Here is a 24,968-nt window from a genome sequence, read left to right as displayed (position 1 = left end):
ACGCGGCGAGCAGCTCCTCCAGGAGGGGCTCGGCCACTGAAGTAGAGTGGAGGCGCGGTGGTGTTGGCGGAGCGACGCTGCGCCAGCAGACCTGCTGGTCTGCCATCTTGAACGCCATGGTCCCTGCAGCCATATTCCAGACAATATCGCCCAAAGTCGCCAGCCACTGGGTGCCCAGCACTAAGTCATATCCAGCCAGGGGCATGATGTACAAGTCGACCGCGAACGGCCGGTTGTCGATGACAACGGGCGCGTGGCGCAGAACGCCCGGACAGGAGATGCGTTCGCCATTGGCCACGGTCGCCGTGAGCCGAGGCCGAGGCTCGACGGGCAGGCCAGCCCGCTGCGCGGCTGCTTCGCCGATGAAGCAGTGGGTGGAGCCCGTGTCGATAAGGGCGAGCAGCGTGGCCGCGCCCACCTGCACCTCAAGCTGGAGGGTGTCGCACACAGGGATGCCGGCAACGGCGTGTAGAGAGTAGACCGGCGCCTCCTCCTCGGGTACCTCCTCATCCAGCACAACCCCGTCGATGTAGAAGATGCGGCGGCATACTCTGTTGTGGCCGCAGGAGTAGGGCTCATTGCAGTTGTAGCAGAGCCCGAGGTTACGCCGTTCTGCCTGCTCCTCCATGGAGAGGCGCTTGCCCCCAGCCCTTGGTGGTGGCGCCGGTAAGGCCAGGGGTTGCGCCTGGGAAGCTGGCAGCGTCTGGAGCGCCGGGGTCGGGGTGACGGGCGCTGGCAGGGCCGCCAGGATGCCTGGGCGCGGTGCAGGCGGTGGACCAGGCGCGCGCGGCACAGTCTTGGCGTGGGTGGAGTTGAGGCGGTCCAGTTCGACGAGTTCCAGGGCCCGCGCCAAACTCATGGCCGCCGCCAGTGTTTCGGGCGCGTGGATGCGCACTTGGTGGCTGAGCGGTGGCAGCAACCCGCCGGTGTAGAGCTGCACCCGCTGGCCCTCCTCGAGGCGGCCCACGCGAGGGAGGAGCGCCTGGAAGCGGTTGGAGTACTCCTCGACCGACCCCGTGCGGCGGCACTCGGAGAGCTCGAACAGCGGGGCGGACCGCAGGACCAGGCCAAAGCGAAGGTTCAGGAGCTCCTTGAAGCGCCCCCATGGCGGTGTGCCCTCATCCTCCTGGAGTTGGATGAACCACAGTTGGGCCACGTCCTCCAGATTGTACGACGCCATCCACACCTTCTCCTCCGGCATGGTGCGTTGCTGGCGAAAATACGACTCACACCGATTAATAAAAATCAGTGGGTCGGATTTACCGTCGAAGCGCGGGAAATCCATCTTCTGGAACCGCGGAGGGCGATCCGTGTGATGCTGGCCGTCGTGGTGGGTGCTGGACTCGGACGTCGAGCTGAGCTTCTCCTGCATGCCCGCCATGTCGGATTGCATCTGGGACATGTTGGTGGTCAGGGTCCGGAGCATCTTCATCATGTCAGCCATGGTGGGTGGATCGGCGTCACCCATGTTTGGCAGCGCGGACGTGGCTGTGGACGGAGATGAAGGGGATGGTGGTGGTGGCTGGAAGGGTGGTGAGGCGGCTGTGGAGGACTGGGAGTGGTGGGAAGAAGAGGATCGTCGGCTCTGGGATACCAGGTTGTCAAGGGCAGTGAGCCCAAGGGTAGGGGGACCTCGGCTACGTAGATCGTAGCCGCTGTCCGTGGTGGCCGGTCGGGTTATACCCCCTTGCCGCTGTTCCTCGTCGGTGGGTTATGCCCCCAACCGCCGGCTTAGATAGAAGAGAGAGAGAGATTAGATGGTAATTCTTTCTTAATTGCCAAGTGTCTGGTTACAAGATATGTATAGCCTCCGGCTCAACCAAAAGGAGTAACAAAGTCCACTAATTAAGGACTAACCAAAATAGCTAATAGATTTCCTACTTTCCCTCCTAGCCACTGCTGGAGGACGCCCCCTGGGTGCTGGCCGTGCGCACAGCAGCGCGTTCCTGGGCCCTGCGCACATCTCGGGCCCTATGGCGCCTAGTGTAGACTTGTTTGAACATGACATCTCCCTCCCCGTCGAGAGCCAGCTCGTCCTCGAGCTGGAATTGGGGAAACTTGGAGCGGAGTGTGGCGACGTCTTCCCAGGTGGCCGACGCGGCTGAAGCTCCCTTCCACTGAACCAGTGCTTGATGCACACCCCGGGCCAGCCTGTACCGCACCGCGCGCTCCGGCTCAGGATCAATGGCACCATGGTGAAGTAGCGGCAGCTGTGGAGGCTCGGTCGGCGGTGTCCCTTGGTACTTCTTGAGCAGCCCCACATGGAACACGTTGTGGATGCGGGCGCGAGGGGGTAGTTCCAGCCGGACAGCAACCTCGTTGATGAGTTCGACGACGCGGTATGGGCTGAAAAAGTGCGGCTTTAGCTTGCCGCCCACAGCTTGAGGTAGAGACGACGTCGTGCGCTGACGGAGTCGAAGCAGCACCCAGTCACCCACCTGATAGGTGACCTCTCGGTGTGCGCGGTCGTAGAAGCGCTTCTGGTATGCCTGTGCCTGCTCCAGGCGATAGCGGATGTCCGCTAGGAACGTCGCACGCTCCTCCATTGTCTTGGCGACGGCCGGCACCCTGGTGTCCCCAGGTTCATAGGAGCGGATGGAGGGAGGATCACGCCCATAGACAATGCGGAAGGGAGTGTCCCGCAAAGACGTTTGGTACGCCGTGTTGAAGAGGTACTCTGCCCATGGCAGCCACCGAAGCCATTCGCGCGGCCTGTCCCCCACTAAGCACCGGAGGTACATGATGATGACGCGGTTGGCCGACTCGGACTGCCCGTCGGACTGGGGGTGAAACGCCGAGGTCATCTGTAGCTTGGTGCCCATCAACCGCATCAGCTCCTGCCAGAACGACGACGTGAACACCGTGTCCCGGTCGGAGACCATGGACTGAGGGACACCATGGAGCCTGACGATGTCGTTGAAGAAGGCCTGGGCGACGGATTCAGCAGAGTACGGGTGTGCCAATGGGATGAAATGGCAGTACTTGCTGAACCTATCCACCACGGTGAGGATTACCGACTTGCCGCGGACTCGTGGCAGCGCCTCCACAAAGTCGAGCGCGACATCAGTCCACACACCCTGGGGAACCGGCAGAGGAAGGAGGAGGCCCACAGGGTGCTGGTGCTCAGACTTGTAGCGTTGACAGACTTCACATGCACGCACCCGGTCCTGCACAACTTGCTTCATGTTAGGAAAATGGAAATCACGGCGCAGCCTGTGGAGTGTCCGCTGTACGCCTTCATGGCCGTCCTCATGTATGGCCCCCACGATCTCATGGAGCAGCGGGGAGTCAGCCGGGATGTACAGCCGCCCAGCAAACTGCACCATGCCGTCCACCAGCGCCCAGGGGGCTGGTCTGGTGCCTGCTGCTAGCTCAGCCTGGAGAGCAACAAGTGCCGGGTGTTCCAGCTGAGCTTGCCGGAGCTTGGCGATGAAATCGAAGCGCGGAGAGGAGAGGGCCAGCAGCTCGCCCACCACTGTGTCGCGCCTGGACAGCGTGTTGGCGACCCCGTTCGTTGCACCCGGCTTGTATTCGACGGAGAAGTCGAATCCCAGCAGCTTGCCAACCCAATGGTGTTGCGGAATGGTGGCCAAGCGCTGGTCCAGGAGGTATTTCAAGCTGTAGTGATCTGTTCGAACGGTGAAGCGGCGCCCCCAGAGGTATGGACGCCAGTGATGCACCGCCTGGACCAAGCCAATGAGCTCACGCTCATATGCTGCCAGGGCGTGATGTCGAGGTGCGACCTGCCGGCTGAAGAAGGCGATGGGGTGTCCCTCCTGGATGAGGACAGCACCAAACCCGTGGGACGATGCGTCGCACTCGACGACGAATGTCTTGGTGAAGTCCGGCATAGCGAGCACCGGTGCCGAGGTGACTGCCTCCTTCAGGGTGAGGAAAGCCGAAGTAGCCTCAGGACCCCAGGTGAAGCCCTCCTTCTTGAGGAGCGCGGTGAGCGACGCGGCGATGGAGCCGTAGTTGTGGATGAACTTGCAGTAGTAGCCCGCAAGCCCAAGGAAGCCGCGCACCGCCCTTGCGGAGCGAGGTACCGGCCGATCGTGAATGGCCTGTACCTTGGAGGAGTCCATGGCCACCCCTGCCGCCGAGATCATGTGGCCGAGGTAAGCGACAGAGGCGACCCCGAAAGCACACTTGGAGCGTTTGACGAAGAGGGTGTGCTGACGAAGCTCGCTGAGGACGGCGCGGAGGTGTCGTAGGTGGTCGGCCCAGGACTTGCTGTAGATCAAGATGTCATCAAAGAAAACAAGGACAAACCGGCGGAGGAACGGCCTCAAGACGTCGTTCATGAGGGCCTGAAATGTTGCCGGGGCATTGCAGAGGCCGAACGGCATCACCAGGAACTCATATAGGCCGTCGTGTGTGCGGAATGCCGTCTTGTGTACGTCCTCCGGCCTCATGCGCACTTGGTGGTACCCCGAGCGCAAATCGAGCTTGGTGAAGTACTTGGCGCCATGGAGCTCATCCAAGAGCTCGTCGACGACGGGGATAGGGAACGCGTCCTTCACCGTGACCGCGTTGAGTGCGCGGTAGTCGACGCAGAATCGCCAGGACTCGTCCGGCTTCTTGACGAGGAGGACCGGCGAGGAGAAAGCGGAGTCGCTGCGCCGGACGATGCCGTTCGCGATCATGGTCGCGCACTGCTGCTCCAGCTCCGTCTTGTGGGCGGCCGGATACCTGTAGGGCCGCACTGCCACCGGCTCGGTGCCGGGCTTGAGGAGGATGCGGTGTGCGCGGCCACGCACTGGAGGGAGGCCCCGCGGCTCCGCGAACACGTCGGCGAACGCGGCGAGCAGCTCCTCCAGGAGGGGCTCGGCCACTGAAGTAGAGTGGAGGCGCGGTGGTGTTGGCGGAGCGACGCTGCGCCAGCAGACCTGCTGGTCTGCCATCTTGAACGCCATGGTCCCTGCAGCCATATTCCAGACAATATCGCCCAAAGTCGCCAGCCACTGGGTGCCCAGCACTAAGTCATATCCAGCCAGGGGCATGATGTACAAGTCGACCGCGAACGGCCGGTTGTCGATGACAACGGGCGCGTGGCGCAGAACGCCCGGACAGGAGATGCGTTCGCCATTGGCCACGGTCGCCGTGAGCCGAGGCCGAGGCTCGACGGGCAGGCCAGCCCGCTGCGCGGCTGCTTCGCCGATGAAGCAGTGGGTGGAGCCCGTGTCGATAAGGGCGAGCAGCGTGGCCGCGCCCACCTGCACCTCAAGCTGGAGGGTGTCGCACACAGGGATGCCGGCGACGGCGTGTAGAGAGTAGACCGGCGCCTCCTCCTCGGGTACCTCCTCATCCAGCACAACCCCGTCGATGTAGAAGATGCGGCGGCATACTCTGTTGTGGCCGCAGGAGTAGGGCTCATTGCAGTTGTAGCAGAGCCCGAGGTTACGCCGTTCTGCCTGCTCCTCCATGGAGAGGCGCTTGCCCCCAGCCCTTGGTGGTGGCGCCGGTAAGGCCAGGGGTTGCGCCTGGGAAGCTGGCAGCGTCTGGAGCGCCGGGGTCGGGGTGACGGGCGCTGGCAGGGCCGCCAGGATGCCTGGGCGCGGTGCAGGCGGTGGACCAGGCGCGCGCGGCACAGTCTTGGCGTGGGTGGAGTTGAGGCGGTCCAGTTCGACGAGTTCCAGGGCCCGCGCCAAACTCATGGCCGCCGCCAGTGTTTCGGGCGCGTGGATGCGCACTTGGTGGCTGAGCGGTGGCAGCAACCCGCCGGTGTAGAGCTGCACCCGCTGGCCCTCCTCGAGGCGGCCCACGCGAGGGAGGAGCGCCTGGAAGCGGTTGGAGTACTCCTCGACCGACCCCGTGCGGCGGCACTCGGAGAGCTCGAACAGCGGGGCGGACCGCAGGACCAGGCCAAAGCGAAGGTTCAGGAGCTCCTTGAAGCGCCCCCATGGCGGTGTGCCCTCATCCTCCTGGAGTTGGATGAACCACAGTTGGGCCACGTCCTCCAGATTGTACGACGCCATCCACACCTTCTCCTCCGGCATGGTGCGTTGCTGGCGAAAATACGACTCACACCGATTAATAAAAATCAGTGGGTCGGATTTACCGTCGAAGCGCGGGAAATCCATCTTCTGGAACCGCGGAGGGCGATCCGTGTGATGCTGGCCGTCGTGGTGGGTGCTGGACTCGGACGTCGAGCTGAGCTTCTCCTGCATGCCCGCCATGTCGGATTGCATCTGGGACATGTTGGTGGTCAGGGTCCGGAGCATCTTCATCATGTCAGCCATGGTGGGCGGATCGGCGTCACCCATGTTTGGCAGCGCGGACGTGGCTGTGGACGGAGATGAAGGGGATGGTGGTGGTGGCTGGAAGGGTGGTGAGGCGGCTGTGGAGGACTGGGAGTGGTGGGAAGAAGAGGATCGTCGGCTCTGGGATACCAGGTTGTCAAGGGCAGTGAGCCCAAGGGTAGGGGGACCTCGGCTACGTAGATCGTAGCCGCTGTCCGTGGTGGCCGGTCGGGTTATACCCCCTTGCCGCTGTTCCTCGTCGGTGGGTTATGCCCCCAACCGCCGGCTTAGATAGAAGAGAGAGAGAGATTAGATGGTAATTCTTTCTTAATTGCCAAGTGTCTGGTTACAAGATATGTATAGCCTCCGGCTCAACCAAAAGGAGTAACAAAGTCCACTAATTAAGGACTAACCAAAATAGCTAATAGATTTCCTACTTTCCCTCCTAGCCACTGCTGGAGGACGCCCCCTGGGTGCTGGCCGTGCGCACAGCAGCGCGTTCCTGGGCCCTGCGCACATCTCGGGCCCTATGGCGCCTAGTGTAGACTTGTTTGAACATGACATCTCCCTCCCCGTCGAGAGCCAGCTCGTCCTCGAGCTGGAATTGGGGAAACTTGGAGCGGAGTGTGGCGACGTCTTCCCAGGTGGCCGACGCGGCTGAAGCTCCCTTCCACTGAACCAGTGCTTGATGCACACCCCGGGCCAGCCTGTACCGCACCGCGCGCTCCGGCTCAGGATCAATGGCACCATGGTGAAGTAGCGGCAGCTGTGGAGGCTCGGTCGGCGGTGTCCCTTGGTACTTCTTGAGCAGCCCCACATGGAACACGTTGTGGATGCGGGCGCGAGGGGGTAGTTCCAGCCGGACAGCAACCTCGTTGATGAGTTCGACGACGCGGTATGGGCTGAAAAAGTGCGGCTTTAGCTTGCCGCCCACAGCTTGAGGTAGAGACGACGTCGTGCGCTGACGGAGTCGAAGCAGCGCCCAGTCACCCACCTGATAGGTGACCTCTCGGTGTGCGCGGTCGTAGAAGCGCTTCTGGTATGCCTGTGCCTGCTCCAGGCGATAGCGGATGTCCGCTAGGAACGTCGCACGCTCCTCCATTGTCTTGGCGACGGCCGGCACCCTGGTGTCCCCAGGTTCATAGGAGCGGATGGAGGGAGGATCACGCCCATAGACAATGCGGAAGGGAGTGTCCCGCAAAGACGTTTGGTACGCCGTGTTGAAGAGGTACTCTGCCCATGGCAGCCACCGAAGCCATTCGCGCGGCCTGTCCCCCACTAAGCACCGGAGGTACATGATGATGACGCGGTTGGCCGACTCGGACTGCCCGTCGGACTGGGGGTGAAACGCCGAGGTCATCTGTAGCTTGGTGCCCATCAACCGCATCAGCTCCTGCCAGAACGACGACGTGAACACCGTGTCCCGGTCGGAGACCATGGACTGAGGGACACCATGGAGCCTGACGATGTCGTTGAAGAAGGCCTGGGCGACGGATTCAGCAGAGTACGGGTGTGCCAATGGGATGAAATGGCAGTACTTGCTGAACCTATCCACCACGGTGAGGATTACCGACTTGCCGCGGACTCGTGGCAGCGCCTCCACAAAGTCAAGCGCGACATCAGTCCACACACCCTGGGGAACCGGCAGAGGAAGGAGGAGGCCCACAGGGTGCTGGTGCTCAGACTTGTAGCGTTGACAGACTTCACATGCACGCACCCGGTCCTGCACAACTTGCTTCATGTTAGGAAAATGGAAATCACGGCGCAGCCTGTGGAGTGTCCGCTGTACGCCTTCATGGCCGTCCTCATGTATGGCCCCCACGATCTCATGGAGCAGCGGGGAGTCAGCCGGGATGTACAGCCGCCCAGCAAACTGCACCATGCCGTCCACCAGCGCCCAGGGGGCTGGTCTGGTGCCTGCTGCTAGCTCAGCCTGGAGAGCAACAAGTGCCGGGTGTTCCAGCTGAGCTTGCCGGAGCTTGGCGATGAAATCGAAGCGCGGAGAGGAGAGGGCCAGCAGCTCGCCCTCCACTGTGTCGCGCCTGGACAGCGCGTCGGGGACCCCGTTCGTTGCACCCGGCTTGTATTCGACGGAGAAGTCGAATCCCAGCAGCTTGCCAACCCAATGGTGTTGCGGAATGGTGGCCAAGCGCTGGTCCAGGAGGTATTTCAAGCTGTAGTGATCTGTTCGAACGGTGAAGCGGCGCCCCCAGAGGTATGGACGCCAGTGACGCACCGCCTGGACCAAGCCAATGAGCTCACGCTCATATGCTGCCAGGGCGTGATGTCGAGGTGCGACCTGCCGACTGAAGAAGGCGATGGGGTGTCCCTCCTGGATGAGGACAGCACCAAACCCGTGGGACGATGCGTCGCACTCGACGACGAATGTCTTGGTGAAGTCCGGCATAGCGAGCACCGGTGCCGAGGTGACTGCCTCCTTCAGGGTGAGGAAAGCCGAAGTAGCCTCAGGACCCCAGGTGAAGCCCTCCTTCTTGAGGAGCGCGGTGAGCGGCGCGGCGATGGAGCCGTAGTTGTGGATGAACTTGTGGTAGTAGCCCGCAAGCCCAAGGAAGCCGCGCACCGCCCGTGCGGAGCGAGGTACCGGCCGATCGTGAATGGCCTGTACCTTGGAGGAGTCCATGGCCACCCCTGCCGCCGAGATCGTGTGGCCGAGGTAAGCGACAGAGGCGACCCCGAAAGCACACTTGGAGCGTTTGACGAAGAGGGTGTGCTGACGAAGCTCGCTGAGGACGGCGCGGAGGTGTCGTAGGTGGTCGGCCCAGGACTTGCTGTAGATCAAGATGTCATCAAAGAAAACAAGGACAAACCGGCGGAGGAACGGCCTCAAGACGTCGTTCATGAGGGCCTGAAATGTTGCCGGGGCATTGCAGAGGCCGAACGGCATCACCAGGAACTCATATAGGCCGTCGTGTGTGCGGAACGCCGTCTTGTGTACGTCCTCCGGCCTCATGCGCACTTGGTGGTACCCCGAGCGCAAATCGAGCTTGGTGAAGTACTTGGCGCCATGGAGCTCATCCAAGAGCTCGTCGACGACGGGGATAGGGAATGCGTCCTTCACCGTGACCGCGTTGAGTCGCTGCGCCGGACGATGCCGTTTGCGATCATGGTCGCGCACTGCTGCTCCAGCTCCGTCTTGTGGGCGGCCGGATACATGTAGGGCCGCACTGCCACCGGCTCGGTGCCGGGCTTGAGGAGGATGCGGTGTGCGCGGCCACGCACTGGAGGGAGGCCCCGCGGCTCCGCGAACACGTCGGCGAACGCGGCGAGCAGCTCCTCCAGGAGGGGCTCGGCCACCGAAGTAGAGTGGAGGCGCGGTGGTGTTGGCGGAGCGACGCTGCGCCAGCAGACCTGCTGGTCTGCCATCTTGAACGCCATGGTCCCTGCAGCCATATTCCAGACAATATCGCCCAAAGTCGCCAGCCACTGGGTGCCCAGCACTAAGTCATATCCAGCCAGGGGCATGATGTACAAGTCAACCGCGAACGGCCGGTTGTCGATGACAACGGGCGCGTGGCGCAGAACGCCCGGACAGGAGATGCGTTCGCCATTGGCCACGGTCGCCGTGAGCCGAGGCTGAGGCTCGACGGGCAGGCCAGCCCGCTGCGCGGCTGCTTCGCCGATGAAGCAGTGGGTGGAGCCCGTGTCGATAAGGGCGAGCAGCGTGGCCGCGCCCACCTGCACCTCAAGCTGGAGGGTGCCGCACACAGGGACGCCGGCGACGGCGTGTAGAGAGTAGACCGGCGCCTCCTCCTCGGGTACCTCCTCATCCAGCACGACCCCGTCGATGTAGAAGATGCGGCGGCATACTCTGTTGTGGCCGCGGGAGTAGGGCTCATTGCAGTTGTAGCAGAGCCCGAGTTTACGCCGTTCTGCCTGCTCCTCCATGGAGAGGCGCTTGCCCCCAGCCCTTGGTGGTGGCGCCGGTAGGGCCAGGGGTTGCGCCTGGGAAGCTGGCAGCGTCTGGAGCGCCGGGGTCGGGGGTGACGGGCGCTGGCAGGGCCGCCAGGACGCCTGGGCGCGGTGCAGGCGGTGGACCAGGCGCGCGCGGCACAGTCTTGGCGTGGGTGGAGTTGAGGCGGTCCAGTTCGACGAGTTCTAGGGCCCGCGCCAAACTCATGGCCGCCGCCAGTGTTTCGGGCGCGTGGATGCGCACTTGGTGGCTGAGCGGTGGCAGCAACCCGCCGGTGTAGAGCTGCACCCGCTGGCCCTCCTCGAGGCGGCCCGCGCGAGGGAGGAGCGCCTGGAAGCGGTTGGAGTACTCCTCGACCGACCCCGTGCGGCGGCACTCGGAGAGCTCGAACAGCGGGGCGGACCGCAGGACCGGGCCAAAGCGAAGGTTCAGGAGCTCCTTGAAGCGCCCCCATGGCGGTGTGCCCTCATCCTCCTGGAGTTGGATGAACCACAGTTGGGCCACGTCCTCCAGATTGTACGACGCCATCCACACCTTCTCCTCCGGCATGGTGCGTTGCTGGCGAAAATACGACTCACACCGATTAATAAAAATCAGTGGGTCGGATTTACCGTCGAAGCGCGGGAAATCCATCTTCTGGAACCGCGGAGGGCGATCCGTGTGATGCTGGCCGTCGTGGTGGGTGCTGGAATCGGACGTCGAGCTGAGCTTCTCCTGCATGCCCGCCATGTCGGATTGCATCTGGGACATGTTGGTGGTCAGGGCCCGGAGCATCTTCATCATGTCAGCCATGGTGGGCGGATCGGCGTCACCCATGTTTGGCAGCGCGGACGTGGCTGTGGACGGAGATGAAGGGGATGGTGGTGGTGGCTGGAAGGGTTGTGAGGCGGCTGTGGAGGACTGGGAGTGGTGGGAAGAAGAGGATCGTCGGCTCTGGGATACCAGGTTGTCAAGGGCAGTGAGCCCAAGGGTAGGGGGACCTCGGCTACGTAGATCGTAGCCGCTGTCCGTGGTGGCCGGCCGGGTTATACCCCCTTGCCGCTGTTCCTCGTCGGTGGGTTATGCCCCCAGCCGCCGGCTTAGATAGAAGAGAGAGAGAGAGATTAGATGGTAATTCTTTCTTAATTGCCAAGTGTCTGATTACAAGATATGTATAGCCTCCGGCTCAACCAAAAGGAGTAACAAAGTCCACTAATTAAGGACTAACCAAAATAGCTAATAGATTTCCTACTTTCCCTCCTAGCCACTGCTGGAGGACGCCCCCTGGGTGCTGGCCGCGCGCACAGCAGCGCGTTCCTGGGCCCTGCGCACATCTCGGGCCCTATGGCGCCTAGTGTAGACTTGTTTGAACATGACACTCTTGGGAACTGTTTTGTAAAAAGGCATTTCGTGCTTCAAAAGATGACATATGTCCTGAAACTATAAGGTCTTGGGCAAACAAAATTGTTGCAAAGTGTCAAGGATTGCCACTTGCCATTGTAACCATTGGAAGTATTCTGTCATACCGTGGCTTAGAGGAACGTGAGTGGGCTTTTTTCTACAACCAACTTAGCTGGCAACTAGCTAACAATCCAGAGCTCAGTTGGGTTTTTAATGTATTAAATCTGAGATTGAATGATCTTCCATGCTATCTAAGGAGCTGCTCAGCCTCTACCCTACCCTGAAGATTACAAGCTTAAAAGAAAACTGATTTCCAAGCTGTGGATATCAGAAGGCCTTGTGGAGGAGAGAGATGGAACAACAATGGAGGAAGTTGCTCAGTGTTACCTTACAGAGCTGACTCAACGTTCTCTTCTTCAAATCACAGAAAGGAATGCATGTGGAAAGGCTAGAACATTTGTTATGCATGATCTTGTGCGAGAGGTAACATTGATTATTGCTAAAAATGAGAAGTTCGGTATTGCGTATGGAGATGTTGGTATATCCAAAGGTTCCCACGAAGCCCGCCGCTTATGCATCCAAAGCGGTGCCCAGACCATGAACTCTTTAGCTAGTTCACGGCTCCGCTCATTCATTTTGTTTGACACTGAAGTACCATGTTCTTGCATAAATGATATTTTATCACGTTTCAGACTACTGAGGGTCCTAAGCCTAAGATTTGTCAATATTGAACAAGCGCCGGGCGTGGTCACAGAATTGTATAACTTGCGTTATCTTGATTTTTCTTACACAAAAGTGAAGATTATACCAGCATCATTCAGAAAACTTGTCAACCTACAAGTTTTGGATCTCAGATTCACCTATGTAGAGGAATTGCCACTGGAAATAACTAAGCTAACTAACTTACGTCATTTACATGTGTTTGCAGTCCATGATTTTCAACAAAGATCATTGAGTTGTTTTGGTGCTACAAAATTTCCTGGTAACATTTGTCATCTAAAGAATCTGCAAGCTTTACAGATTGTTTCGGCCAACAATGATCTGGTTTCACAACTCGGGAACTTGAAATTAATGAGAAGTTTGGCTATAGTAGAAGTGCGGCAAAGCTACATTGCAGAATTATGGAATTCCCTGACAAAGATGCCTAACCTGAATAGGTTGGTTATTTCTGCATGTGACATGGAGGAGATTCTTGATTTAAAAATGCTAAAGCCCTTATCAAATCTGATTTTCTTCAAGCTCGCAGGAAAGTTGGAGGCAGGTGTGCTTCCATCGATGTTTTTATAATTTTGAGAAGTTAACATGGTTAAAATTAGACTGGTCTGGTCTAAAGAAGGACCCTATTAGCTCCTTATCTCACATGTCAAACCTCGTTTATCTGCTGATGTGTGGGTCATATGGTGGGGAGCAGCTAACTTTTTGTTCAGGATGGTTCCCCAAGCTCAATTATCTGCAATTATCTAAAATGGAGAATCTGAATTGGATTGAGATAGAGGATGGAACAATGATGTGTCTAAATAATTTAGAGTTGAATGATTTAGGGAATCTAAAGGCTGTACCCTATGGCATCAAGTACATCAGGACACTCCACCAGATGTATCTGACAGATATGTCAAAGGAGTTTCTAGGAAGCCTGCAAGGAAGCGAGCGTCCCATTGTTCAACATATGCAACATCCATATTTTTGAATCCTCTGATTCTGAAGCAGGTAAATTTCGTTTTGCTATGCCAATTACTTGACAAAAAAACTAATACGGGTGTCATGAGACACTCTCAAGATAAATTTTATGTTAGGAAAGGTTAAGCTAACCCAATAGGCAAGATCTATAGTATTTAAAAATTGTTGGTTTACTCTGGAAACATTTTGTTCTGTGTCTTCTTTATTCACCATAAGGTCTTGTATATTGTACAGCAGAATAAAAATGTTTTGTTGGTATTGCAGTAAATAAATTCTGCCTTGCGCCATATCTTGCCACGAAGTTTGGCCCTGGTGCAACTAAGTATGCCCCTACTCATCTGGCATGTGACAGTCATCGAGAGTTATTTTATGAACCAACCGAGCAATATGCTGTTGATCTTGGTGCCAGAGCTTGAGACGAGCTCATTGTTTGTACTGTGCCTCATATATGGCTTTTAACCTAGCCACTGAAACAATTTGCAGCCATCAACAATGATGAATTCAGGAAATATTCAGCATCTGTTTCCATAGAGGCTGAAGCATGAATTTTGGTCGAAAATTTCTGTATTTGCAGAAAATGTCCAGCAGAAAAACAGTAGACATTTGCTTGAACAGGCTGCCAGAGATTGAGATATGAGAGTGGCAGTGGCTTGCTGATCTCCGTGGAACCTGCAACATTTTATGATAGCAAGGCCTGTATGAGAATTTTCATTGTACCACCGCTAGACTTGGACAGTTTGTACTTTGTACTAGCTGTATGTAAATTGTGAGTTTACCAAAGTATTGGTTCAAAAAATTACCAGACCCTCACAAGACGGTTAAAATGCCTTGCCTGTAATAGATTCGTTTTTTAGCCATTTCTGTGTAATATATGTGTTACTCGTGTATTTCGGCCATCAATGGTGAAATGTCTTTTGTTGTAATCATCTCAAGAATCTGCAAGCTTTGTACACCATTTCAGTAAATATAAATTTGGTTTCAGAGCTGAGGAACTTGACACTGATGAGAAGTTTGGGTATACTAGAAGTGAAACAAAGCTACATTGCAGAGTTATGGAACTCCTTGACAGCGATGCCTAACCTTAGCCGACTATATATTTCCACGTGTGATATCAATGAGATCCTCAACTTGAACACACTAAAGCCATTACCAAACCAGAATCTCTTCTGGCTGGCAGGAAAGTTGGAGGGAGGCATGCTCCCACAAAATTTTTCCTGATAAATTAATACAGTTAAACTTGGATTGGTCTGGTCTGAAAAAGGATCCTATTAGCTCCTTCTCTCACATGTTAAATCTTGTTGATATGTGGCTCTTCGGGGCATATGCTGGGGAACAGCTAACATTTCTGTACAGGATGGTTCCCCAAGCTCAAATCTCTGCAATTAGCTGACATGGAACATCTGAATTATATTGAAATAGAGGATGGAACAATGAAGAATCTACATCTTTTGGAACTTGCTGGTTTAAGGAATCTAAAGGTTGTACCTTGGGGCATCAAGTACATTAGGACACTTGACCAAATGTATCTGACAGATAGGTCAAGTGGGTTCATAGAAAGACTGCAAGGAACTGACAATCACATTGCTCAACACATACCTAACATCCATAATTTTGACTCTTCTGATTCTCAAGCAGGTAATCTCATATTCTTATTATGCAAATTACTTGATGAAATAGCTAACAAAGTTGTTATAAGCCAATAACATACATATAGTTCCTACCCAAATGATCAAAATCATATGCTTCAAGAGATCTGCAACTGAAATTGATTTTCAGGGATTGTAGCTGGCCCGCGTGCCGGAAACATACATGAATATGCGTCCAGTTCACCAGCAGTGCAGAATTAGATGCTAATTCCATTATTAGACTAGAGGATTACCAATAACAGTGTGCACAAACTGTGGACATGGGGGGTGATGTAGGCACACATTGTGTGCAGTTGATTCTTTCGTATGTTTCAAATGGAAGCAGCGTGGACTGAAATTAGTGAGTTGAGAAACAAGAGGCACCAAAATTTCGAGGAAGTGCGGGTGCGTCAAGGGCGTCCTCGGTCTGTACGGCCCCGGTCGATCAAACCAACTCTCAACTTAAAAAACACGTTGTTTTGGACCTAAAGTTGATGTTACGGTTTAAAAACACTGTGGTCAAGGGTTAATCCAACTCTGATTTTGATCTTGCAACCTTTTTTAACAACCTAGATGGCTCTAGCAAAGTTTAGTAAGCAGGATGGATGTCCAAGTGCTGAGCATCCCTTCAGCTCACCTCGTATTCGGTTGCATTTCTTCGTCTGCTTCTCCGTCGTCTCCTCACCTGCTCCCCGAGGTACGCCTTCTTTCTCCTCCTCCTCCTCCTCCCTCCCTCCCTCCCTCCCTCCCTCTCTACCATCCTTGCTCTGGGGTGCCACCAACCGTGGAGATTAGACTCTTCGTTCCTCTCGCTCTGTTCACCCGTAGAGTAGAGCCAAGATTTACTGCACGCTGCTGTTTGGAGCAACCCGTCGAACACCTTAAGGGCACTGGACAAGGCCAGATCCTGGGCGCTCGGTCCATGAGTGTCCTCATGGATAGCTGGATATTGGAGTCCAATCTCGTCCCCTTACGAATTCGGTAGTAGGTCTGAGTACGTGAACCTTTCTTGCTAAATAATAATCATTGCGCAACCATTTCCCGCTTCCTCTCTTTGAAATTACAGGTCTTATATCATTTCGTTAGGACGAGTATTTTGACTCCCGGTTACTCCTATGATACATGATCTTTGTGACACAAAGTTGATGTCTTCCTATTCATAAATACTTGCTTATCGTGTCATAGAAATAAAATGTTAATAGAGTCATAGAGTGATTGTTGGCCAAAGTATTGTCCTAGCAAAATAAAATACGCCATGTGAAAGAAAAAGTAGGGAGTACCTGATAACTTCCATTTTGAATAAATTCCCTTTTATGTTTTGAGTAAAGTCCTGTCCATTGTTTAAATGAATAATATGCTGTTTTGCATTTCAGGTGTTAGTTCAGAAATATAATTATATATATGACAAGGTGACAGTTTTTTTCAGAAAAGTTGAGCAGATATGGCAGATGCCCTCTTCGTTGTTCTCAGAAAAGTTGCTCTCTCCCTGGGAGAAGGAGCACTAGAAAAGATTGCCAAAGAGGTGGTTGAAGCAGCACCCCTCATGACAGATTTTGAGCATAGCATGAAACAAATTGAGGGCGAACTTTCGGTTCTGCAGGCCTTTATTAACCAAGTTAGTGCACAGAGAGTCAGTGACAAGGCATTTGATGCATGGCTGGACCAGGTTAGAGATGTTGCCCATGAGGTAGAAGGACATCATTGATGAGTATGCTTACCTTACTGCGCAAGCCGTTGATACAAGCAGCTTCTTCAAGAGAAAGTTCCACCAGATCAAGAACATTGCAGCATGGCAGAAGTTCCCTAGCCAGATCAGTCAAGTTGAAGCAAGGATTCAGAGGCTATCAGAAATGAGGAATCGATATGGTTTCTCTGTCAGTGAACTAGACAGGAATAACAATTTTCAGCTCTCCAGTCAGTTTTGTCTGTCAGATTCTGCTTACCTGATAGATAATTCTGAGATAGTGGGAAATGCTGATGAAATTGGAAAACTGACACAATGCCTACTTGAGGAGAAACAAGACCGGTCTCTAATTGCCATCCTTGGTATGGGAGGTTTAGGAAAAACTGCTATTGCAAGCACTGTCTACAAGAATCAAAAGATCATAACATCTTTTGATTGTTATGCATGGGTTATTGTATCTCAGACTTATCAAGTCGAGGAACTACTGAGAGAAATTATAAATCAGCTAATAGGAGAAAGAGCAAGCATGGCAAGTGGTTTCATGACCATGAGTCGCATGAGATTAGTTGAGGTAATACAAAGCTATTTGCGGGACAAAAAATATTTCATTGTCTTGGATGATGTATGGGACAAAGATGCTTGGCTATTTTTGAACTATGCATTTGTCAAAAACAACTGTGGAAGTAAAGTGCTGATAACAACCCGGAGGAAAGATGTGTCTTCTTTGGCAGTTGACAACTATGTCATTGAACTTAAAACCCTTAAACATGCTGAATCTTGGGAACTATTTTGTAAAAAGGCCTTTCATGCTTCAAAAGATAACATTTGTCCTGAAAATATAAGATATTGGGCAAATAAAATTGTTGCAAAGTGCCAAGGATTGCCACTGGCCATTATAACTATTGGCAGTATTCTGTCATACCGTGACTTAAAGGAACAGGAGTGGGCATTTTTCTTCAACCAACTTAGCTGGCAATTAGCGAACAATCCAGAGCTCAACTGGATTTCCAGTGTCTTAAGGTTGAGCTTGAATGATCTACCAAGTTATCTTAGGAGCTGCTTCCTATACTGCAGCCTCTATCCTGAAGATTACAAGATTAGAAGAAAACATATTTCGAAGCTATGGATAGCGGAAGGTCTTGTGGAAGAGAGAGGGGATGGAACGACAATGGAGGAAGTTGCTGAGTGTTACCTTATGGAGTTGACTCGACGCTCTCTTCTTCAGGTCACAGAAAGGAAAGCATGTGGAAGAGCTAGAACATTTGTGATGCATGATCTTGTGCGAGAGGTTACGTCAATCATTGCTAAAAATGAGAAGTTTGGTATTGCACATGGTGGTGCCAGTACAACCCAAATTGCCCATGAAGCTCGCCGCTTATTCATCCAAAGCGGTGCCCAGACCATGAATTCTTTAAGTAGCTCACGGCTCCGCTCATTCACTTTGTTTGACACTGAAGTACCATGTTCTTGGATACGTGATCTTTTATCACGTTTCAGACTGCTGAGGGTCCTATGCCTAAGATTTGCAAATATTGGACAAGTGCCTGCTGTGGTCACAGAATTGTATAACTTGCGCTATATTGATTTTTCGTACACAAAAGTGAAGATAATACCAACATCATTCAGAAAACTTGTTAACCTACAAGTTTTGGATCTCAGATTCACCTACGTAGAGGAGTTGCCACTGGAAATAACTATGCTAACTAATTTACGGCAGCTACAGGTGTGTGCAGTCTATGATATTCTACTAAGATCATTGAACTGCCTCAGCGCTACAAAAATTCCTGGTAACATTTGTCATCTAAAGAATCTCCAAGCTTTGCAGGTTGTTTCAGCCAGTAAAGATTTGGTTTCACAGCTGGGGAACTTGAAGTTAATGAGAACTTTGGCTATTGCGGAAGTGCGACAAAGCTACATTGCAGAGTTATGGAACTCGCTAACAAAGATGCCTAACCTGAATAGACTACTTATTTCCACGTGCAATGTGAATGAGACTCGCGACTTGAAAATGCTAAAGCCGTTGCCAAATCTGACGTCATTCGCCCTGTCAGGGAAGTTGGAGGGAGGCTTGCTCCCATCGATATTTTCTGTGAAATTAAAGCAGTTAAAATTGGACTGGTCTAGTCTGAAGAAGGATCCTGTTAGCTCTTTCTCTCAGATGTTAAATCTTGTTGATCTGTTGCTCACTGGAGCATATACTGGGGAACAGCTAACTTTTTGCACCAGATGGTTCCCCAATCTCAAATCTCTGCAATTAGCTGACATGGAACATCTGAATTGGATTGAGGTAGAGGATGGAACAATGGTGAATCTACATGTTTTATCACTTGCTGGTTTAAGGAATCTAAAGGTTGTACCTGAGGGCATCAAGTACATTAGGACACTCCATGAGATGTTTCTGATAGATATGTCAAATGAGTTCATAATAAGACTGCATGGAAGTGACAATCACATTGTTCAACACATACCCAACATCAATAAGTTTGACTCTTCTGATTCTCAAGCAGGTAAGTTCCATATGAAATAACTAATATAATTGTCATAAGGCACTAAAATATATGTAAACCAAGACAGGTCAATTAGAAAAAGATGAGACAAAAAGTATCATATAAAAGGCAACTATTTGCAAATCTTATTAGTAAAGTGGCTCTAGAAATTGTGTTTCGCCTCTTCTAAATAGTACTTGTATTATTTACATGGCTTAATAAATGCTGATCTTTTTTGCAGTAAATAACGTCGCTTATCTGCCGTGGCTTGCCAAGAAGTTTGGTCCTGGTGCAATTAAGTATGCCTCTATAAACTGTGGCTCATCTGGCTCTTGATGGTTCAGTGGGAGTTGTCTGTGCCAATGTCAGTCATTTGAAGTCTGAAGAGTGAACAATATGTAAATGTAGATCATCTTGGTGTCACTGGATGAGCTAATTCTTTCTGTTTTGTACCTTGCACAAGGATTTTGTGGAAGTAAGATTTACAAATGATGAATTCACCTGTCTGTCTGCATGGAGGATGAAGCATGTGTTTTCTATCCCTAGAGTCATCTAACAAGTAGAGCATTTCAGTGATCACATATTGTAGCGTGCGTAGCGTACATGAGTCAAGCTGCGCTTGACAGCGTTGAAGCATATTTTCCATTTTATTACTCCTAACAGGTCAATTTGAAAAAAAAGGTACTGTGAATTGTTATACTCACTGATTACCATTCCCTGTACTCAGATCCAAAGCCCTCCATTGTTTCATTGCTGTTGGAGAGATACTGAAAAATGTTAGGAAAATCATTTGGGTAGGAAAAATTGCTTTAGAATTTTTGAGAATTGAGCTTGAACTTAGCAGTAAAGGATTTTGATACTTGCCCGGTTACCCCTCAACAGGATCTGCCATACTGCTGGGCGGCTGATCAAGGTAGAAATTCTGAAAACTGTCATGCTATTCAGAGACTTGCAACTGTAATGGATTTTCAGGGATAATAGCCGGTCTGCGTGCAGGAAACATACATAACATGCGTCTCAGTTCACCGGCAGGCTTGAAATGGCGTGCAACAGTGAGTTAGATGCTAAGCTAATGCTATTTAAAGTCACCGAGGCCATTGAGACATCCTCTTCAAAAAGTCGCAGAAGAGTGAGTCTACAGTTTCAGAATGGGCATTTTGCAAGTGACACTTTCGCGGTTTTTTTTTCCTTTAGAGAATATGCAGGAGAGATTTGTATCTTTGTATTAATAAAAAGAAACGAATTGAGTTCGTTACAACACGAGGTGGTGACACTTTCACGTGTTCCTGGTAGAAGCAGCAAAGACTGAAATAAGAAGTGTCGCAAAGAAGAGGCAGCACATTTTTTTTCATGGGCCTGTAATTGAAGTTCTCATCTCAAACCCATAGACCGTTTTCGGTAATCAACGAAGATCACCAAATTATTATTCGGGTGCATGGTAAAACATCAACACTCCAGTGCATTTCCCTGTATGATTCCATCAGTTGGCACTGGAAGAATCAGAAGTAGTGTAAAAGCAGACAATAGCTTCCTATGCAAGTCCGGTAAGAACCGCAATCTACAAACACTAAAGATCACAGAAAGGTAACCTCTTCAGGTCACAGAAAGGTAACCTCTTCAGGTCATATGTTTCAGCGTGCATACATAAGCGGGCAGCACCTGATGGTGTGAAACATAATCTCCATTTTGTTACAACCAAACACGTTAATTTGTAGAAGTTATATACCATGAACTGTTATATTTTCTACCAATTAGCATGGCCTGATGCTAATTTATTTATAGTTACTGAGGTCATTGCAAAATCACCAAGCCAGAGTCCACAGAAGAGAGCAGTTTCAGAAAGTATCTAATGCATCTGAAAATTTATGAGAACTCAATTTAATAACCAGCAAACATGTTTTTGTGTAATTGAGGTGTGATTGGTTTCACATAACAAGATTACAATAAAGAGCAGTGTTCATGCAGTGTCCTGTACAAAAGAGCGTTTGGTTCTGTACAAGTTTGCAAGATGCACCCATGAGAATAACTACCCACTAAGGTTACCATGTATGAGGCAGTGGAAGTGGTGCATGGCCATCTCCACAGACGGAGCGTATCTTCCAACACTGTAAGCCGGCGATTCCAGGCCGCGCTGAACCCCCTCGCAGAGTGCAATGTCTTCTATCTGCAGGTGAAACATATTATGTCAAGCAACAACATTGAAATGTTTTCCCTAATAAAAACAACATTGAAACGTCACACTGTACAACTGGTGAAGATTATTGCAAACACATCTATGTCACTCGCATAGACCTCTTGCTCATGCTGCTGCAGGTCAATGTGAAACGACTTCATGGTTGTGTTTTCCCACATTGTGTGATATGTATCCGTGTGTGGTGGATGTTACAATTTTTTTTAAAAAAAAATCTGTAGGACCATAGTATTAGCAATATGCTCCATAGAGAACATGATGCTATTGCCTACTGCTACCAAGGTATATATTGCTATTGTTGTTAACCATGTTGATAGGACTATCTTTTTTCTTGAACACGCAAGAGAGCTGCGTATCATTATATGAAGAAGAAAATTTTGATAGGACTATCAACTTGAGCATAAACGGGACTATGAACTTGAGCACATAAGCTCACAAGTCACTACCAAGCAATAGTGTTATGGTTTTTTACCTGTACTTGCTCACTGTCTTTTAGGCTTTTCTCGATAAAACTCTGGTCATCCTGCACGTTCAATATGGGAAAATTAACTGAAGAAATTTTAAGGTGGAATCTTTGATAGTCCATGCGGATACACTGGCCAAGTTAAGAAGTCTATGTGGACAACTAATTGACCAAAACTTTAAGATTTTTTAACACTGACTTTTACTAGTTCACAACTTCAAACTAGCCTATTAAATTACAGAGTCAAAGGATGCTGCTAGTTGTTACAAAAATGAATGAAGCTCTTCGAAAGCAGTTTCATCTCGTCAAGGACAAGAAAGATTTGTTTGTAGTAAAAAGATGCTCGTCTTGGCAATTCAATCTATTATCATGACACGCCACCCAAGATTCATAAAATACAGCATATAGTTGCATCGATATTAAATGCAGTGCACGTGATATGCATTGCAGGATCATAAATTGGTAAATAAGGTTAAGAAAATGGACTCTACCAGCAGAGACTTGTCAAGAAAATAATCAAATACCACCTTGCACCTGGTTGAATCTAACGGGACAGCTAGATTAGTGTCCATCCATGGACCGTACCTGAAAATTCAGAAGTTATACGCATCTTGTAAGCAACTAAGAAATAACATAAAGTGAGAGAAGTAAATATAATAGGTTCTCAATGTTGATTACCTGTTGATCATAAAATTTGGATAAACAAAGGCATAGAGAGCTTTTGTCCCTAAGCGATCAAAGTCATCTAGTTCTGCTGATGCACTTTCACATCTTTGAACACTAAATCTTTCATATGTCTGCGAGAAATTCGTAGATGGTACTTAATTATCCACCCTTAAAGAGAACAGCAACTGAAACTGTAAGAGAAAAAATAATCCAGTACTTTACTGTACTAGGATTAGAGCTGTGACCATGGATACAAACCGAAAAACTGGTGCCTTTGACAAAGCACAATCCAAAAATGTAGGAAAAAAATTCCAAACAACACGTTTAAATATTAGCAGAGTCAAGCTCCTCAATTTGCAACATGTCACTTCAAAATACTATCAATGAAATGCCTTCAGAAAAGGGATTTACGGACAATACAACTGTTTCATAGGATTGAAGCTGCAGACCAGATGCAAGAGCCCCATGTGCGTAGGGAACATGATATCCACCATCTAGGTAATTGTCGCAAAAGACCTGCATAAGAAATATAGAATAATTATACCATGTTTAAGAGAAACTCATTGCATTTGAGAAACATGTGATCAAAACGTTAGCCATGAACAGATTATCAATAATGAACCTTCCAGTTACAGTTGATAATATATTCTCGCCTGCAAATATGCGGCAGTGAAGTGTCAATTCCATTTGTACCCAACAGATCTGAAGCACTACCCAACCATTCATTTCCAACCGCATCATAAACATTATCTTCAGTGGACTCATCATCAAATCTGACCAACACAAAAGGTCCCCAGGTAGCCACCTTGATTGGTATGAGACCAAATCCTGTTTGCAAACAGAAGCATTAGGTAGCGTTGTTGGGTTGATAAGCACATAGGCTGGGGAAAGAACTTGGGATATACATTCTTATTGAAGTTTTTAATTCCTGATATTCTTGTAGCCTTCAGGAGGGTGCCATCCAATCCATATGTCCATCCCTAAAAAGTTCCATGGCTAGTATCTCACACAAGATGATTGAAAAATAAACAACTAGCTAGGGAAAATTAATATGGCTATCTTAGGACAACGAAAGAATATGATGTAAGCATAGAACCAAAGGACGAACCGCCTCTAGAAGTTTTTCATCAAGGAACTCACATGATAAGGGCACTGGAAGCAAGTCTTCTGACCACTTCCACATGCAAGGAGTGACGCGTGATGTCGGCACACATTGTGGAAAGCATGAAGTTTCCCATTTGCATCCCGGCATATGACAAATTCCACATTTCCCAGTCTGTTGCTTCATCTTATTAGATGATTGAAGGTTAGCAGTCTCCAACATAAATTATCATATTTACAAGCAATTTGAGGTAACAAGACTGCAAATTGTTTTTAATGTGTTATGTATGTAGGAAAGGAATGTCCCATGAGCGTTTATGCCCTAAAAAGAAGTATCGCAAGTGTTACGCACCAGCCACCATATTGATATCCCAGACCATTTATCAACAACCAAATATTGGGCTATGAAAAGTATTAGCAGAACTAGTTCTGTCTAGAAGAAAAGGAATGAATAACCTGTCCTACTGCCAGTCTACAATTCCCAGGTGGCAGATCTTGGCATCAATTCATATACATGAAACCTTTTGCAAGTTATTCAGATACAAATTCAGTTTACAAGTAATGAATACAGAACAGCCATGATAATATCCTACAAAAAAAGAATAAAAAAAGAAATCCTACTCTTTCACCATTATTTACTTTTAGTTTAAATTCTACATGACCAGATCTAAACCTCTATACCTTAAAAAACAGAAGGCGTAGCAAAACTACTACTAATAGAACTACCGAGGCATGAAAAGTAGATGTAAGCACCTTCCTGTGAAGAAATCATTTGGGTTCTTCACTTGCCATATGTGACCTGGAAAAGAGCATTATATTAAAGTTAAAAGGCGGAATGGTATGAGCAACTACGGATGCTGACAAAACTGAAACATGTGAACATGTAGATGTAGCGAACAATCTACTGAAAAAACAGTACGCAATGATAAATTATAAGCCGATCGCAAAAATCAAATCCTACTCAGCCATTGCAGTACTAAACCTGGAATTCAGCAAATGGTGTCTAAAGCAATGGGAGCATAAGCATCGAGTTCAAAATTCGACCCTCTCAGGCTCTCACTCCCATCCACTGATGGGAATGGGCGATCAACACACCTACCAAGATTCCAAAACTCACTGACAGGTCACTCCTAGCTCCTGACAGACGGATCCATCTTCTGCGCAAATGGATTGTGGAAACGCAGCTCAAATCGAGACGGGGGGAAATCGAGCGTACCGACAGCCTGCCACCCGCGGAGGAATACACGGTCGAGCTCGATCTGGAGGAATCCTGGGTCGGTGTACCACCCGCTCGGCGGCGTGACCGCGGAGTCCAGCGGGACCGCCGGGTCGAACTCCGCCACGAGCCTCCGCACGTGCTCGGCCGCGGGCTCGGCCGCGGCGGCGACGGCACGGGGCGGCCGTGCGCCGGCGCGGAGAGGCGCGGGGCGGGTGGCTCTGGAGGAGTATACCCGGGCGAGCGATCGGCCAGTCGCCATCGCCGTCGCCGGCCGGCACACGAGTGCGACAGGGGGAGCTGGTA

General features: G+C 50.8%; 3 protein-coding genes, 1 long non-coding RNA gene and 3 pseudogenes across 4 annotated transcripts; 3 read left to right on the top strand and 4 right to left on the bottom strand.

Annotated features, from left to right (window-relative positions):
• Positions 1–91: 91 nt before the first annotated feature.
• On the bottom strand, positions 92–1,444 carry LOC136533642 (uncharacterized; the record flags this gene model as incomplete). The annotated part of the gene is made up of 1 exon (XM_066526191.1): positions 92–1,444. A coding segment is annotated over exon 1 (1,353 nt), but the record flags the coding sequence as incomplete, so codon positions are not given.
• Positions 1,445–9,317: 7,873 nt separating this feature from the next.
• On the bottom strand, positions 9,318–10,965 carry LOC136533643 (uncharacterized). The gene is made up of 2 exons (XM_066526192.1): positions 10,163–10,965; positions 9,318–10,071 (listed from the first exon to the last, which is right to left on the bottom strand). The coding sequence occupies exons 1-2, from the start codon at positions 10,963–10,965 to the stop codon at positions 9,318–9,320; spliced, it is 1,557 nt and encodes a 518-aa protein (XP_066382289.1).
• Positions 10,966–11,682: 717 nt separating this feature from the next.
• Positions 11,683–14,153, top strand: LOC136533645 (disease resistance protein RPM1-like; annotated as a pseudogene).
• A 79-nt stretch (positions 14,154–14,232) lies between these two features.
• On the top strand, positions 14,233–14,963 carry LOC136533646 (disease resistance protein RPM1-like; annotated as a pseudogene).
• A 293-nt stretch (positions 14,964–15,256) lies between these two features.
• On the top strand, positions 15,257–19,390 carry LOC136533644 (disease resistance protein RPM1-like; annotated as a pseudogene).
• LOC136533648 (uncharacterized) lies at positions 19,119–19,722 on the bottom strand. Its single transcript, XR_010778517.1, has 2 exons — positions 19,527–19,722; positions 19,119–19,405 (listed from the first exon to the last, which is right to left on the bottom strand). It is a non-coding gene; the product is annotated as an uncharacterized lncRNA (long non-coding RNA).
• Positions 19,723–20,018: 296 nt separating this feature from the next.
• Positions 20,019–24,962, bottom strand: LOC136533647 (choline monooxygenase, chloroplastic-like). Its single transcript, XM_066526193.1, has 10 exons — positions 24,663–24,962; positions 24,200–24,245; positions 23,486–23,621; positions 23,251–23,325; positions 22,968–23,174; positions 22,766–22,861; positions 22,358–22,476; positions 22,171–22,264; positions 21,689–21,739; positions 20,019–21,189 (listed from the first exon to the last, which is right to left on the bottom strand). Exons 1-10 carry the CDS (start codon positions 24,922–24,924, stop codon positions 21,052–21,054), a joined length of 1,224 nt encoding a protein of 407 aa, XP_066382290.1. The 5' UTR covers positions 24,925–24,962; the 3' UTR covers positions 20,019–21,051.
• Positions 24,963–24,968: the final 6 nt, after the last annotated feature.

This window comes from Miscanthus floridulus, unplaced genomic scaffold (assembly GCF_019320115.1).
Source record: "Miscanthus floridulus cultivar M001 unplaced genomic scaffold, ASM1932011v1 os_1027, whole genome shotgun sequence".
Taxonomy (NCBI): Eukaryota; Viridiplantae; Streptophyta; class Magnoliopsida; order Poales; family Poaceae; genus Miscanthus; species Miscanthus floridulus.
This window is presented reverse-complemented; position numbering and strand designations above follow the sequence as displayed.